At 36.0% G+C, this 15,353-nt stretch overlaps 1 protein-coding gene across 6 annotated transcripts in view; it reads left to right on the forward strand.

Annotated features, from left to right (window-relative positions):
- The window catches only part of CNTN5 (contactin 5), a 605,427-nt gene that overhangs the window by 285,634 nt on the left and 304,440 nt on the right, over positions 1-15,353 (forward strand). For all 6 annotated transcript variants that reach the window (XM_063394532.1, XM_063394528.1, XM_063394530.1 and 3 more), the window contains one exon: positions 10,438-10,568. In XM_063394532.1, the coding sequence (XP_063250602.1) occupies positions 10,514-10,568 (55 nt within the window). In that variant the 5' untranslated portion in view covers positions 10,438-10,513. The remainder of the gene's footprint in view (positions 1-10,437; positions 10,569-15,353) is intronic.

Below are 15,353 nucleotides of genomic sequence, written 5' to 3' on the forward strand. Positions count from 1 at the left end.
AGTAATAATAATGAAGAATGTTTGAATATAAAAATGCATCCTTAAGCATCTAGACACTTTTAGTACTGGTTGTAATTAGAAACTTAAGAAACGTGCAATTAAATACGCTCGTAAAAAAACCAGATACATCTCTGTAGTACCAATCAATTTGTTGCATCATTAATATTCTTCAGTATGCCAGTTAAAAATGCATTGCACTGTTCTAAGTAGAAAATAGCTGAGAATGAAATTATTAACATTTAAAACACCACAATCATTACAGAATAATAACTGAGTGTTTTAGGTTTCTTCTCCTAATTAATTTTGTTTTTACATATGTGTTTTCAAAGTCTGCATCTTTATCTGTTCCTCTAACATCTAAGTTCCAAAGATAATATCTTTTTTTTGTACATTAAACTCTTCATTGTCATGACATGTGGCAACTATTAATTGTAATGAGTCAGCCTATTGTAACAATTCAAGTGAAACAAAGAGTATTTTTGTTTATTTTTATTTATCTGAGTAGGCTGAATTGAATTAGACATATCATTTAAAAAACATACTCAGTGTTTTGAAAATACACTTAGTGTTAAGACTTGTATCTAAAATTGTCTAAAGTGTTTAAAGACTTCTGTCTCCTAAGCTGTCTAGCCTGCCTTGAATTGAGGATTTAGTGGCAGTGTTGGGTTTATGGTTGGAATCAATGAACTTGAAGGCCCTTTCATGGAATCATAGAGTCATGGAAAGGTTTGGATTGGAAGGGACCTGAAAGATTTCCAACCCTCCGACCATAAACCTTTCACTTGACCAGGATGCTCACAGCCCCATCCAACCTGGCCTTGAACATTTCCTGAGTCCCCAACTTCTCTGGGAACCAAAATGATTTCCAATCTAAATGATTATATGATTCTATGATTCTGTGATTAGATGGAACTTTTCAGCTATTTCATTATATATCACAATAATAAAAAAAAAATAGTTAACTAAAAATGGTCTTGTTACCTAAACTTGGGGGCTGAACTAGTGCAAAATGTGCAACAGTGACTACACAGGTAATAATTAAGAACTCACGAATAACATGCCAAGATAAGTTTTTTTCAATAGAACCGTCATCTTTTCTAATTTGTGCATCATCATTGAGGCTGGCCTGTACAACACATGCACTGACAGATTGTTCACGTACACTTGTTTTGCACACAAACCTCTCCCATCCTCTTCACACATGAAACAGCCCCTTGCACTCAGCACGTAGCCTGCGTCCTTTTCAGGTGTGTCCTTCTGACAGCCTGACAGCATCACATAAAGCCCAAAGGTAGGAAGCAAGCAGAGCATTGAAGAATCCTACTTTCCCTTAACACACCTATGGGACCCTGCCTGGCACCTTCCTTATACCGTGCATAGTCTCACATTTTAGGTAGAGAAAATTTACTGATCCCTTACAGGCATAGTATTAAACACCCTGGTGCACAGTATCCTGTTATGCCACAGATGATTTGTCTGGAAGAGAGCACAGAGATGAGTTGAATTTACAGGTCCATGGAGAGATTGTGGCCACTACTTCAGAGCAGCACACACAATCTTCAGGGGTTTATTCCTGTAGAGAAATGAGTGAGGATCCTGGTATGTACTATTAAAATGCATAATACCTTTAGTCTGGCAGTTGCATTAAGTGGAAGGTTTAAGCAAGGGCTATTTATGCTGGCTGATGTACTAGATGCAGTGGCAGTTAAGGATATTTGTTTAACTGCAATCATCTTCTCTCTTGGCAGTAGCTGGCTGCTGCAGAAGAGAGGTCAAGATGAGCTGCTCTTTATGTGGCAGAGGTGATTCTACCAAGTGCAGCTGAGAGACAAAATGACAGCAGTGTCTTGCTGGTCCTCTCATTGTCCTTAATCCCTTGCTTGGCAGAGAAAAGACCATTTCCACATGTGATTACATTGACACATATTATGATCTCCCAGAGGAATCTGAAAATAAACAAATGGGCCTGAAAAAGTAGCATAAGAATATGCCTTTTTCCTTGCAACTTTTCATTGCATCAAGTCTAATACAAAGAGGGCAGATTAAGAGCAGGTTACTACCATGATCTACAGCTCTATAGCTTCTCTCTGGACTTCTCAATTTCTCTGAGACATCTGTTATACTTAATATTAAGCACTTAATTATATTTCCTTTATAATTACAGCAAAATAGCAAGAAAGGACTATCATAGATGAGGGGTGATTTTATTGTCATTCAGCAGAGATTGGGAGTTAAATGACCAGAGCTTTTCACGTCGTTGAAACTTCCATACAGACAGGGATAAAACAAAAGAAGACTGCTATCAGTCAGCTTTAGCCATCTCAAAGTTAACTGAATAATTTAGGATAGCTGTCTAGGTTTCTGCTGCAATCAGGTTTCCATCACAGTTAGCAAAAAGAATGAGGTTGTTCATCTCACTTCAAAATAACTGTCAAAAATCTTTGAATTCATATTCCTTCAGTTTTTCTATTCCTCTTCATTTGCTACAAGAGATCTTATATACTTTGTTTCCAAAGAGTCAAATTATACATAATTTTCTTCTTTATTCATTTTTCCTATTGGATATGAATAATATTGACATAATTAAAAAACAAAAAAATTGAAGAGAATAAAACAACAGCTTTTGAGACTTTGACAAATGACTGTTCATAAAGTTCATAAAAGAAACCAAACAGCTAAACTGTGGTACTTGTGCCAAAATCTTGTTTTCAACCCAGACTTTAAGAAATTTCAAAATCATGCTGCTGAGTGAATCCATGTTGCATTCAGAATCTTAAGTGAGAAAGCAAGGCTTCTTAAACTGCTTCATCCCCAGCAGCTGCTTGTTCTCTGAAATGCAAGCTGAATTTTAGAAGCTGTCAGTCTCATTGGCAAAAAGATGAAAAAATCCCCACAGAACTAATTCCACTCCTTTCCTTCTTGGAAGGCCTCTTCCAGCTGGTATTTTATTCACCAGAGAACAAGACCATGCATTGTGGTGGGAACAGCATGTTGAAGCTGCCTCAAAGCCTGCCAGTAGACAGGATTTCATGGTTTTAACACTTCTCAGCACCCAGTAGCTCAAGGTATATCCTGAGTCATTTGACTGCCTGAGCAGTACTCCAGCTTTTTCAAGCTTTCTTCTCATGAATGTTGTCAAATAGAGCATCTCAGTATTGCTAGTTTAGTGAAGTTGAGGACTCTTCCTGCCATCTTCACCTGAGCACCCAAAGACATTTTGTCTGATTTGCAGTAAGAATGTCCAAGAGGATCTAGTTCCTAGAGCAAATAACATTGTCCCTCAAATAATTCAACATAAACCAGCCTTGTTGGTCAAGTGATTTTGTAAATTTCCTCTAGACACATTAATGGTTGATTTGGTTTAAAAAAGTAATATTAAACACAATGCAAATGGAGTCAACAGCCTGAAGTGTTGGAAAGGGAGACATCCCACACCTTATATACAAACCCTTTAAATATGTATGTGCAAATATATTCAAGTACCATAAAATAATCAATATTTAATACAATATTAATACCATATTAACTTTTTATTGTATGGGTATTGTGCATAGCTTTCCAAACAGGTTTGATTCATCTGAATAATTCAGAATCACTTGGACTAATAGGTATTTTGAGGTACTTATTCAGCACTAGCAATCAAATATTTTGGTTTGTTTTTTAGAGCAGTAGTTCAGATGTTCATTCACCAGTATAGAAATTGTGATTGATCATTATTTCAGAAAGAGTTAATTTGATTCCTTTGCAAAGTAGCATTCTCTGCTTCCTCCTAGACCTGGACTGGTGTCTTTGAAAACATTAGTAGTATCATGAATAAAACAACAACAACAAACCACCAAAAAAAACCCACAAAAAAAGCTTATAAAAAATTAATTTTTATGTTGAAAGTCCTGGTTGCTCATCAAGAGGAATCTGACAAGAAAAGGTTCCACTGCAAAATAAACTTTTAATATGATTAGCAGTAAATTGAGTGTTCATAAACAACTTTGAAATAGTTTTATTTAACTGCTATATCTTGATTTTTATTAAATTTTCTTTACAATAGGTTGAACAATTACTAAAACTCGAAAATAAATGATCTTCCATTGGGGTAATAATCAAGCCCACAAGATGCCTTGCTGTTTCCATTAGCTTAATATAATTTCTCTTTCATTTGTCCTGTAACAAATTTTACTGATGTTTCATTGTATAAGTGTCTATGTTATGACTTTTATCAAATATTAATATGGTTTTAGTAAAACCATAGTAAAAAATAGTAATATCAAAAAGACATTGGACTGAACAAATAAAAACTTTATTGGAAAAAAACAGGGCCACGAGCCCAGTCGAAGTGATTTATGTTCTGAATAACCACTGTCTGTAATAATTGTGGCCTAATAGTTAACTTTATATGTAAGTATTCATTAGGGAGATCTTTATAGACAAGCTCTTTTTAAAAATTTCCACCCAAGCTACTTCCTCTGTTCATTATGAGCTTTGTAATATCTGAGCCTTTGGTTTTCAAAAGCCTCTAACTCTCTGTGGGCTGAGCATTAGAGGTCTGATACTCATGGGGGCAAGGAAGATAGGATGAATTGCTGTCTGCAACAATTCCATTTATATCCTCCAAGCCCTGGTTGCAGTAGAGGTTGTGCAGGGGAGCAGAGTTTGGTGTAGTTCAGAAGGCTTTAAAGTAGAAGTACTTTGAAAGGTACCTTCAGGTAGACCTCTGTCTTCCTCCAAGACGATAACAAGCCTTTTATAGAAAGCCTAGCCAGTGATACTTAGCTTGTTGCATTTATTGATTTCATAGGTTTGCCACTTAAGTAAGGAATATTATTAGCAGTTTCATTGCACCTTATGGCCACATCCTCCACTTACTAAATGTGAGGGAAAGTATTTCCTAATAATACTGCCTAAAACAATCCAAGTATATTTGTCACAGCATGTGCAGTTCTTTTTATATTTGGATGTATGGGTAGGAATAGCTCAGTTTCTAATTCTTTTCAGTTCCTACTCTTCCAGTTCTATCCAGAACATCAGAATTACTTATCACTGGTATTTCTTCATTACCTGTGAGCATGTTCCCTTTTTGAAAGGAAAGGGAAAACAAAATAATTTGAGCTTTCCTCTAATATACATTGATATAGGCAAAAATAATACAGAGAAAGCTTTTATTTTTTGTGACAACTCACAACCTCTGAGCAGAACAGTCACTGTAGATGCAAAAATTTGCTCCATTGCTTTGAGAGAGGAAGTGGATTTAAGCAATCATCTCTTTCATGTTGCTACACATAAATGGATAAATATGCATATGATGGAAAGGGGAAATTAGGAAGTGATAATGGAAGAAAGCACTTTGATATCAGTGTTGCAGTATCTATGCTACAGGCTTTGTTTTATAAGTATTTTAATTTAAAAAAGAACAGATCCTTGCAGTTGCATTTAAATTTATCATAAGTGCCAGAAAACAAACATTAATTATAGTAGATGCTATTGTTACCTTTAGAAAGAGCACGATTTTAGTGGATCTGGTTCAAGATTCTTGCACATTAGGATTGAAAACACTGAATTAGTAGTCATGCTCTCAGTATCCAAAAATTCTACTAGGAATCAGAACCATAAGAAAATATCCACCCTGTCACTACCAGCCAAATCAAATCTTTCCAAAAATACTGACTGGTGAAGGCTTTAATAAGTTTTCTACAATTAGCACACAGAATTAAAAGAAATTACAAAAGTAATTTGGCAGAAGTCCTGAGGAAAACAAAGGACCAGGGGTAGTACCATGTGGAAATTGAAAACTGCATTTTCTAATTTTTGTGCTGGAAGAGAAGTGAGATAAATTACTTGCTGCACCTTATACAGATTTGTATTTTAGATCACCATTTTATAGATATTTTCTTCAGGTAAAATTACTGTCCTTTGTATTAAGAAAGAAATAGCTTACTGAAACTGTGTTTTTTATAAAGAAACCAGGATAAGAATAGGACAGAATAAAAAAAAAATCAAGAAATGGTAGACAGTTCATCTTTAAATTGAAAATATGACTGTAGAGTTTGTCAAATCATGCCATTATGCAAAAGACATCTGTAAAAATAGTATATTATGGACATACACAGTATATGTAAAAATAGTATATTATGGACAACTTAATTTTCTTTTCTTGAAGAATGAATTATTATTCCAAACAAGACAGTTGTATTTTTGTGAGGTCCTAACTTATAACTGAGGCAAAGAAACACATACTCTTCAGCTGAAATAATTTTTTAAATCCTTTTAAGTAGCATCTTAGCTGTGTTCTTTTGCATAACTTACTGTGTATTCTCGTTTACAGTCATAAGATTAAAATGTAAATGCTTTTTTTCCTTCCTTTTGTGTTTGTTTTGTTTTCTTTTGTTTGTTTGCTTGTTTGTTTTTTGTTGTTTGTTGTTGGGTTTTGTTTTGTTTTTTTTTTCTTAAAAGTATTCCTCATTCTGGGATAGTCAGGGTCGGGAAAAAAAAACAAAAAAAAAGTGAACATTAGAAAAAATTTCTAAATTTTTTAAATTTCTAAACCAAGAACAACTGAATACTGCTGGTATATATGGCCTTAAACTAGTTTTTAGTGCAGCTTTGATCTTTTTGCTATAAGCACAAAGGAATTCTTCAATCACTTGTATGTCTAAAAGTGAGAGCGCAGTTATTGGAAAGATAGATGACAACCACTGATAATAAAGCCAGGAGTATATTTCTTTATTAAATATAAAACAGAAATTAGACTATCTGCCTATATATATTAAGTACAACATTTTCATCCTCTTGCCCATATTATTTCCTACAAAGCACCTTTGTCATTATCCCACATGCCCCGTGGCAGCCCTATCCTATATATGCAGTATCAATGTCTTTGTCAGTCTGCATGAATGGTACTCCCCAACCCTTAGATGTTCAATAACCCTACTACGTTGCTATGGTTTTCATTTATCCACATGCCCAGTAAAATTTAAGCCAACTATCCTTGAAGAAACAAGAAATATAGAAAAAATAAGTAGAGATGCAAAATCCTTTCATTATGACAATAATCAAGATTTCTAAGTGGATTTTTTAAAAGCTATGCAGTGGCATGTTTTGCCCTTGCTTGTTTTGCTGGAAATTCTTCTACTGAGATCAGCCGATGCATTCATACAACAAATATCTAAATGGGAAGGCCAGTGTCCAACATCCATGACTTAGATTATCTCCCTGTCACAGTGATCTGGTTTTACATTTTCACATTCCTATGTAATAGATCTGAAGTAGGTTTGACATTGATAGGTACAGGTTATATTGGGTTGTCACATAAAAGTTATCACAGCTACTCAGCTATGGGCTCCTTATCTGACACAACTTGTGATAACTCTGTTTTCTTCAATGACACATTCATAAGAAAGAAAAAAATCTTTTTCACAGAAAGTTTAAAATCATCATGTTTCAAGATTTTTGAGAGAGTTTAAAATCATCATGTTTCAAGAATGCAAAGAAAAATGTCCATAAGTCCAGCTTTTATTTTGATATTCCCACTGTTTGGCTCCAGTTATTGTTCATCCTGTTTCTGTTCTACCAATCACAACCTTTATTATTATTATTTTAAGAGTCTAATCCAATCGGCACAATAATACCTAGTAATAAAAACAGTAACAATCTCACACTATAATGCTGGAAAATTTGGTATCTTTTTCCCTGTTCATGTTAGAGAAAAACCACCAAGTTAAAATAATTTCTGTGTTGAACTGTTATAAAAGTAGCTGAAAAGAAGTGAAGAAAAGAGGAAGAAGAAAACGTAATAAAGTTGGGGGCAGGGGAAGAAATCTCTGCTCTACTCTCTTTAAGAGCTATGACCATAAGGGAAAAATTTAAATTTTAATGAAAATACTTATTTCCCAAAGGCCTGGCCAGCAAAGAATGCTGAATGAGATAATTCACTAACCAAAGGAACACAAACTGAAAAGCAGATTATCACTGATGTGAAAAACAAAGGCAGAAGACATTAATAATTAATTGAGGAGGTTTTCTGTGGAGGTTTAGATGAGTTACAAGCTCTGTGTAGAAAATCACTTGTCTACCAAATTGTTGTGCTCTCTTTGAGGGTTTCCTATACTTATGCGTACATCCAATAATAAGTTTCCCTGGTCTGAGTTACCTGAAAGGAAGTACAAATCCTAAATGGGATTTTTTTTTTATCTGTGTTGAAAAGCATGTCTGCTGTCCTGTTTAAATGAAAGCTGACAAGCTACACCTTTATATTGTTGCAGGAATAAATACCAGCAACACAAAGAGATGTCATCTTGTGCTCACACAGTGTGTCTCTCTATATATGATGGAAAGACTGTCAAAACTGCTTACAACTAGAGCTGCTCAGAGAGCAGTTGAAATAGAAATATCCAGCAGGAACTACTCTTGCATTATGATTTATATTTTTATTTGTGGCAAGTGTGTAGAGCTTTGCCTCTATTCTCTTACTGTGATGGTTCTAACATAGAAAATAGAACCACCAAAGCAGCAAATATGGCATATAACTAAGCTGGTTATAATTTGAAGGAGTCATATTATTCCTAAAAGGGGTTTGATAGAGAAAAAAACTAAATTATTCTTTGTCTCATAATTATGTCACATGTCATTATTCTTGTAGTTATAAATCACACCCTCTACTGATTGAAGATTCCTTGGGCTCCAGTAAGAGTATCTCGAAATGCTCCTGAATAGATATGACTAATTAAATGTAGAAATTAAATTTATGTTTGCAATTTGATGTCTTTTCAAGTCAAAGACCAGAAGTAAGCATATGTCCATACAAAGCCAGCTGAATCTCATACTTTTGACTGACTTTTCAGACATTTGAATGCAAAGTCTCTTGAATTCCAATGTGGTAAAGTGCTGACATTGTTAAAGTGATACCTAAGAAGACAGTGGTCAAAGATGAAGGGTGCCAAAAGTTATGTTCAGAGGAAACACAAATCTGGAGAATAGTAGGAAATGAGCATAAATAATATATTCTGTAAAAGTGCTGATTGCTTTGAATGTGTTGGTAGATTCTTCACACACTGAGTAAAGCTGAAGAAACTGGAACCTGTTTCAATCCAGTTTATAAGTAGTAAAAACACTTGGATTTTCCTAAAAACATTTTCAAAATTGTTTAAATTAAATATACCAACATATTACTTCCAGGAAAATAATCACATAATGGCAGGAGTTGAAAGGGAAGTATGCAGATATCTACTTCGAAGCTTCTTACAAAGCAGATTTACCTGGAACAGGTTGCACAGGATTATGTCCAGAAGGGTCTTGAATATCTCCAGAGGAGACTCTACAACCTCTCTGAGCAGCCTGTTCCAGTTCTGTGCCACCTCTTTCAAGCTTCCCTCACAAGAGAGATGCTTCAGTCTCCTCATCATTTACCCTGCCTTCAGCTGGACCCTCTTCAGTACTCACTTGTCTTTCTTGTACTAAGGAGCCCAGACCTGGACACAGCACTCCAGATGTGCCTCCCCAGGGCAGAGCAGAGGGGCAGGATCACCTCCCCTGACCTGCTGGCCCTGCTCTTCCTAAGGCACCCCAGGATCCCTCTGGCCTTCTTGGCCATGAGGACACTGCTGGCTCATGGACAGCTTGTTGTCCACCAGGACCCACAGGTCCTTCTCTGCAGAGCTGCTTTCCAGCAGGTCACACCAGCCTGTGCTGGGGTTATTCCTCCCCAGGTGCAAGACCGTACATTTGCCCCTGTTGACCTTCAGACTGTTCCTCTATACCCATCTCCCCAGCCTGTTGAGGCCCTTCTGGAGGGCTGTACAGACCTGTGGGATATCAGGCTCCCCTCCCAGCTCCGTATCATCAGCAAACTTGCTGAGGGTTGCATTCAGCCAGGGTCACTGATTAATAAGCTGGACACGACTGGACTCAGTGCCGATCCCTGGGGAACACTGCTAACCACAGGTTCTAAATAGACTCTGCACCACTGCTCACAACACTCTGATCTCTGCTCTCTAGCCAAGTCTCAATTCACCTCACTGTCCACTCATCTAACAACACTTTATACTGAAAATCAGCACACTTCTTTCAGGAAAACAAGAATACATGTCAGGCTATGAGCTTTGAATATGTTTGCTGTGAAAGATATGTGTACTGTCTTCTAATCTTGGCTTTTTGGAAATTGAAAGATTAAAGACACATGCAGTTTTAAGTTGATGTCCATATAAATAAATAAATAAATATATATATATATGCAGAGCACTGCCACAGACATTTGAGCTATTAACAGTGTTAACTACTGGAGCAAGATGTCTCTGAGTATCTGTCAGGATACCTGTTCCTGTGTATACAGAGACCTTTGGAACTAGACTTTTAATTGCATTAGGAGCAGCTTTGTCTCTTGTATTGTTTGTCATATTATTGAGAGATATTTTTAATTTTCCTAACAGAGATCTGTCTTTGTCCCACTAGGCTAAGCTTTAATTAAGAAACATCAACGTTGCTAACAACTGCACAAAGAGGGACGGAAGGACCTTTGTGACCAAGGATGCGGTTGTCATGGAAACTCTTGCTGTTTCTGTCACTCACTGGCTGTCTTTCAGGTAAATCAAAACAAAAAACAAGAAAACTTTGCTTATCGTTTTAAGGCTCTTAACTGCAAACAGAAATAGGAAGATGTAAAAGCATGCTGGAGAAGATTGACATCATTGTGAAAACTATTTGCCTGAGTGTGTTGACCCACTCTTAAGGAAAGGAAGCACTTAAGATTCAAAAATGCTCCTTGGTTGAAAAAAATGACAGAAGTCAGGGGGTCTGCAAAGAAGCATAGTGTATTATTGGTAAATTTGGCATGAATATTGGTATGTTAGTTCCCAACCTGTTAGGTGGGTACATGGCAGTAGGGTTCAGATAAAAGTGTAGGATGAAGGGAAAAGAGAGATTAAGCACATGGCATTGGGTCTTGAATCAAGGGGAGGGATGTGATGGAAAACAGAAATTAAAGAGGTTCAGTAAAAAAAGGTGAAATTAATAAAAGAAAGGAAAAGAGAAAAAAGGAGGATGAGAAAGAGGAAAAAGGAAAAGAGGGTACACCACCCCTCTCTCCAGCATCAGTCCGGATGATGGGGATGCCTATTCTGCTCTCGGTGCCAACTTAGTTGAGGGGATGCCCATCCTGATTTCAGTGTCAGTCCAGGTGATAAGCAGCAATCCAGCTGTGTCTGTGTGGCTGATGAGATGTCCAGGGTCCAAGGGGCAATGCCTGGGCTTGGGGCTGTGTACTTTTTTGTAGAGAGCCTTCTCTACTCTGAAGATAAGTTTCTCACTTTCTCTGCTAGTTATTTATAGTCCATTCTTTTAGGCTCTTCTGAATGAGTCTGAGGACTTCCAAAGTTTCAGTGATCCCAATCTCACCTTATAGTCCATGTCCACTTTCTGCCATTCATTCCTGTGCTCAGCTGTACTGCATTGCAGTTCTTTCTCACAGGAAAGTGCTGCTCAGTCTCCACCTAGCCCTTCTTCTCCAGTCAAAACTTGTTCTTTCTCAGAGTCTGCCAGTACCAATACCCCCTGGTTATCACCAAAAGGTCATGTCTTTTGTTACTAAAAGTTCTTGGTTGGCTTCACAGCCATGTTGGTGTTTGAGACACATTGGCTACTTACGTTCTGGAAACAGAGCTCAAAAAAATCTCACTTTGGACCAGTGTTTATAAGGTCATTAGGTAGTGGGCTTTAGTACTCATAAGCCCCTCATAAGTGAGAGCTCAAAAGGATTTTACTTCAGATCATTGTTTAAGATCACAAGAGAGTGGGGTTTAGTAATATCTTTGTAATATTCTATCCTGGATGCAATTCAAGTTGGTAACTTTGAAGGTGCAGCAACAGAAATATTACTTCATTTGGGTTTTTCAGGCAAGAAAAATAAGTTTCAAAGGTTTCAAAGGTTCTTTAAAAAACTGGTGCTCTTCTACTTTCTGGGAATAGACAGTGCTTCTGACAAGCTGGAGAGAGGCTTAGCCAAGGTGCAGTTCTTCAAGGCCAAAGTCTAACAAGCATTTCTCGGACCATAGTGGGGCCTAAGGATGGTTTGGAATGCAACTAAAGTCAGCTTCTCTGGCCTCTACACTGAGTGATGAAACTGTAAAGCTTTAGATTAAGATGTTAATAAGTGCTGTCCTTGTATTAAGACATAATCATTACATCTCAACAGTTACTAAAGTGTTCTTATCCCAAATTCTTGCAAAATTTATTGGTTTTGTGTCATCACAAGATGAAATTCAAAAGTCAGTGAAATAAAACACCTGATCAGTAACAATAAAATAATATTTAGCACATAATAGTATTAGGAATTTAACAATGGAAAGTGCCCATGGATGTCAATGTACATGCTTTGAATGCAGACATGAAAGAGTCTGATCTAATCTGCTTCCCTCATGTAGCTTGTGTTTTCTAAGTCCATTGATTTTGGACAGGGAAATTTTTTGTTTTCTTTGTGCTGGATTTTCAGCCACACTGTAAATTTTAATTTGTATTGTAAACATTTTTATTTTGATGATTCTAGTAGTAGTAGTACCTTACAACCACCACCTATTAATATAATTTATTTTTTAACAGAAATTTATTTTTTTATTGCTACAAATTGGAAATTTGACGCAAAATTCAGAAGGATGCCAGAAATTTAAATATAAGGTTTCTTCTTAAGAGTTATTTATTTTATCTTGAAATCTTTGAGTTTAATGTCAACATCTGGCAGAAGGTATTTATCTGTGAATCTAATGTACCTGATCCTGCAGTTCATTTCACATAGCTAATATCTCCTTACTCTCAATTGCTGTTAGAAAAAATAGCTGTAGAGTTTGCTCCAAATACGTTTGCCTAACTCTGTACAACACATTAATATGCTTCAAAATTTGTGAGACACATTTCATATGCTGACAAATCTGTATCCTAAAGTTGGATATACAGGAACGAGCTTCATCCGTTTGCCACAGGCATTGTTTAGGCAGGGACATTCAAACAACATCTTGCAAAGACTTAAAAGCATTAGCAGTGACTAATTCTAATACAGCATTAAAGTGTGTAACTACTTAGGAAGTTAAACTGAAAGTCAATATTTACAGAAGAATTTTATTTAAATAACATTATACCCTGAAAGCTCTTGCCAGTCATTCAGCACCACATTTAAAATTCACTATTGTTCTCATCTGTTGATTTGTTGCTCATATCTGATGGTTTCTAAAGCATTCCTTTTTTAAATTTCAGTGTGATTTGTGATTCCTTGGGGTTTTTAAAGGTTTATTCCATATTAATGCAGGAGATTAAACTTCTGTAAGAAATAATGTTAACTGCAGTGGTTGTTTTCACATGTTGTTGAATATAATGTGATAACATACATTTTTCACATGCATAGAGATAACTTTTTTAATTACTTCATGTGCAGTAATAATTATTCATTGTTAAATTTAATGCTATAAGAGCTGAAATTAACCAAATATAACAAAATTGGATTTGAAGCTATTTTAATAAGTTCATCGGTATAACTAGCAATTTACTGTCTCCATAATTATAATATTTGATTACATCATCCTGCATTTGGAGATGCTTTTATATTACAGCACTCATTAAAACATGTTTACAACTTCAAATGCTTCATTCTTTGATGCAATTCAAGTTAACCTAGTAAGTTTGTAGCCTGAATGTACTGTTAACATCAAAACAATAGATATTAATGGTGCTCCACGAAGATAGTTCATCCAATTTCTGTTCTTCTAGGCTGTGCTAAAATTCAGCACTTACTTATCCACTAAATCATCATATCATGGGATCACTCCTAGCAGCAGGCAGTGTTTGGAAGAGAGTACTACACCGTTGTATTGATTTTGCCTTGGTGAGGGAAAGAATTCAAGAGAGAGGATGGTCTTTAATTTTTGTTCATCTCCTTTTTATATCATCTTTATCTTAAAACTGACCCTGTTATTTTGTGTTGTGCTTAAGTGTGAATGTATGGAAGTGCGCTTAGGCTTGAATGGAGAAAAAAAAGTATTTTCTGAACATAAGAATGAGGACTAAATTATGTCTCTTACTCTGATTTAAGGCAAAGGTAGTCAGTGGATACAGCTCACAGTTATACACTTAAATTGTCAAAAACTTCACATTTATGAAATATTGATAATTAACAGATGAAAAGAAGTTCTCAGGATTGATATGTTCCTTCTTGTGTGTAGTACTGCTCTTTAAGCCAAACTGGAGTTGAAGAAGAGTTAAGCTCTTGTTTTTCACCTTGGGCCTGACTCACTACTGAACTGATGGTTGGGAAAAGTGTTGATTTTTGGAGGGTTTTGGGGGGATTTTTTTTCTTTTCTGTTTCTTCCTCCTATGAGGGTTTCCTATAGAGAAAGACAGCAGGCTGCTAGAGAACAGATTACCATGGGGGAAGCTGTAAATATGAAATTCAGAGTAGCTTTTAAAATCTGATTTGATTACTGTAATACACAAAGGACAGAGATGCTAAGTTTAAATTTAATCCAAGTCCATCAGAATTAATCTGGATGTATATTCCCAGGGTCTTATTGTCCTGGTTCCCCATAATCACTTTACAGTCTGCTTTTATCTATACCATAAAGGCTGTGTATTTTTGGTTCACACTAGGAACAGCTACGCAGAGAACCTTTTCTTTATCTAGACTTGTTAAAGTTTTCTTGCACTGATTTCTCAGAGAAAATGGAATTGTATATTACTGAAAGTTTTTTTTTTTTAAACAGCACCCCCTGACCTTGTCACAAGAAAAATAGGTATGTCTCTTCAGGTTCCAGAAAGGGAATTATTTTTATAACAGAAAAAATTGTATCAGATTATCATCTCATGATTTATATAGAAATTAAGATAGTGGGTTTTATTTGCAGATGTAAGACACTTGAAAAAGCTAGCTTGAGAATAGGACTCCTGTCATTCCTTTTAATAATTATTGCTGCCTATTACAAGGTGTTTCAAGTTTAAGTATATGCTAAAGGTTGCATAATAAAGTGAATAGTATTCATAGAGTTCTAATTCTATTTTAATCTAACACATATTCTGTATGCCTTTTTGTTCCCCTGCCCATTTATCTACGTCTGTAGTATTACCTTCTGCATATTAATCAGGTCAAAGTGAGGCTCATTTTCTCTGTAAGACTGTATAATTCATGGCATTGATAAAATTATGGGTATAATGGAAGTAGCAGGACTTCACAAGACAGAGGCAGTGCCTCTGAGACCCAGTGGCCACTGTTCGTAGCATCGAGTGCATAAACATTTGTCCTCAAAACTCATCTCTATGTACTATTCACTCCTTTTCACATAAAACATTCTTACTACCAAGCAACGACTGCTTAAATACTGTGGGTTTTTTCT

The sequence above is a fragment of the Prinia subflava genome, chromosome 3, assembly GCF_021018805.1.
Source record: "Prinia subflava isolate CZ2003 ecotype Zambia chromosome 3, Cam_Psub_1.2, whole genome shotgun sequence".
Classification (NCBI taxonomy): domain Eukaryota; kingdom Metazoa; phylum Chordata; class Aves; order Passeriformes; family Cisticolidae; genus Prinia; species Prinia subflava.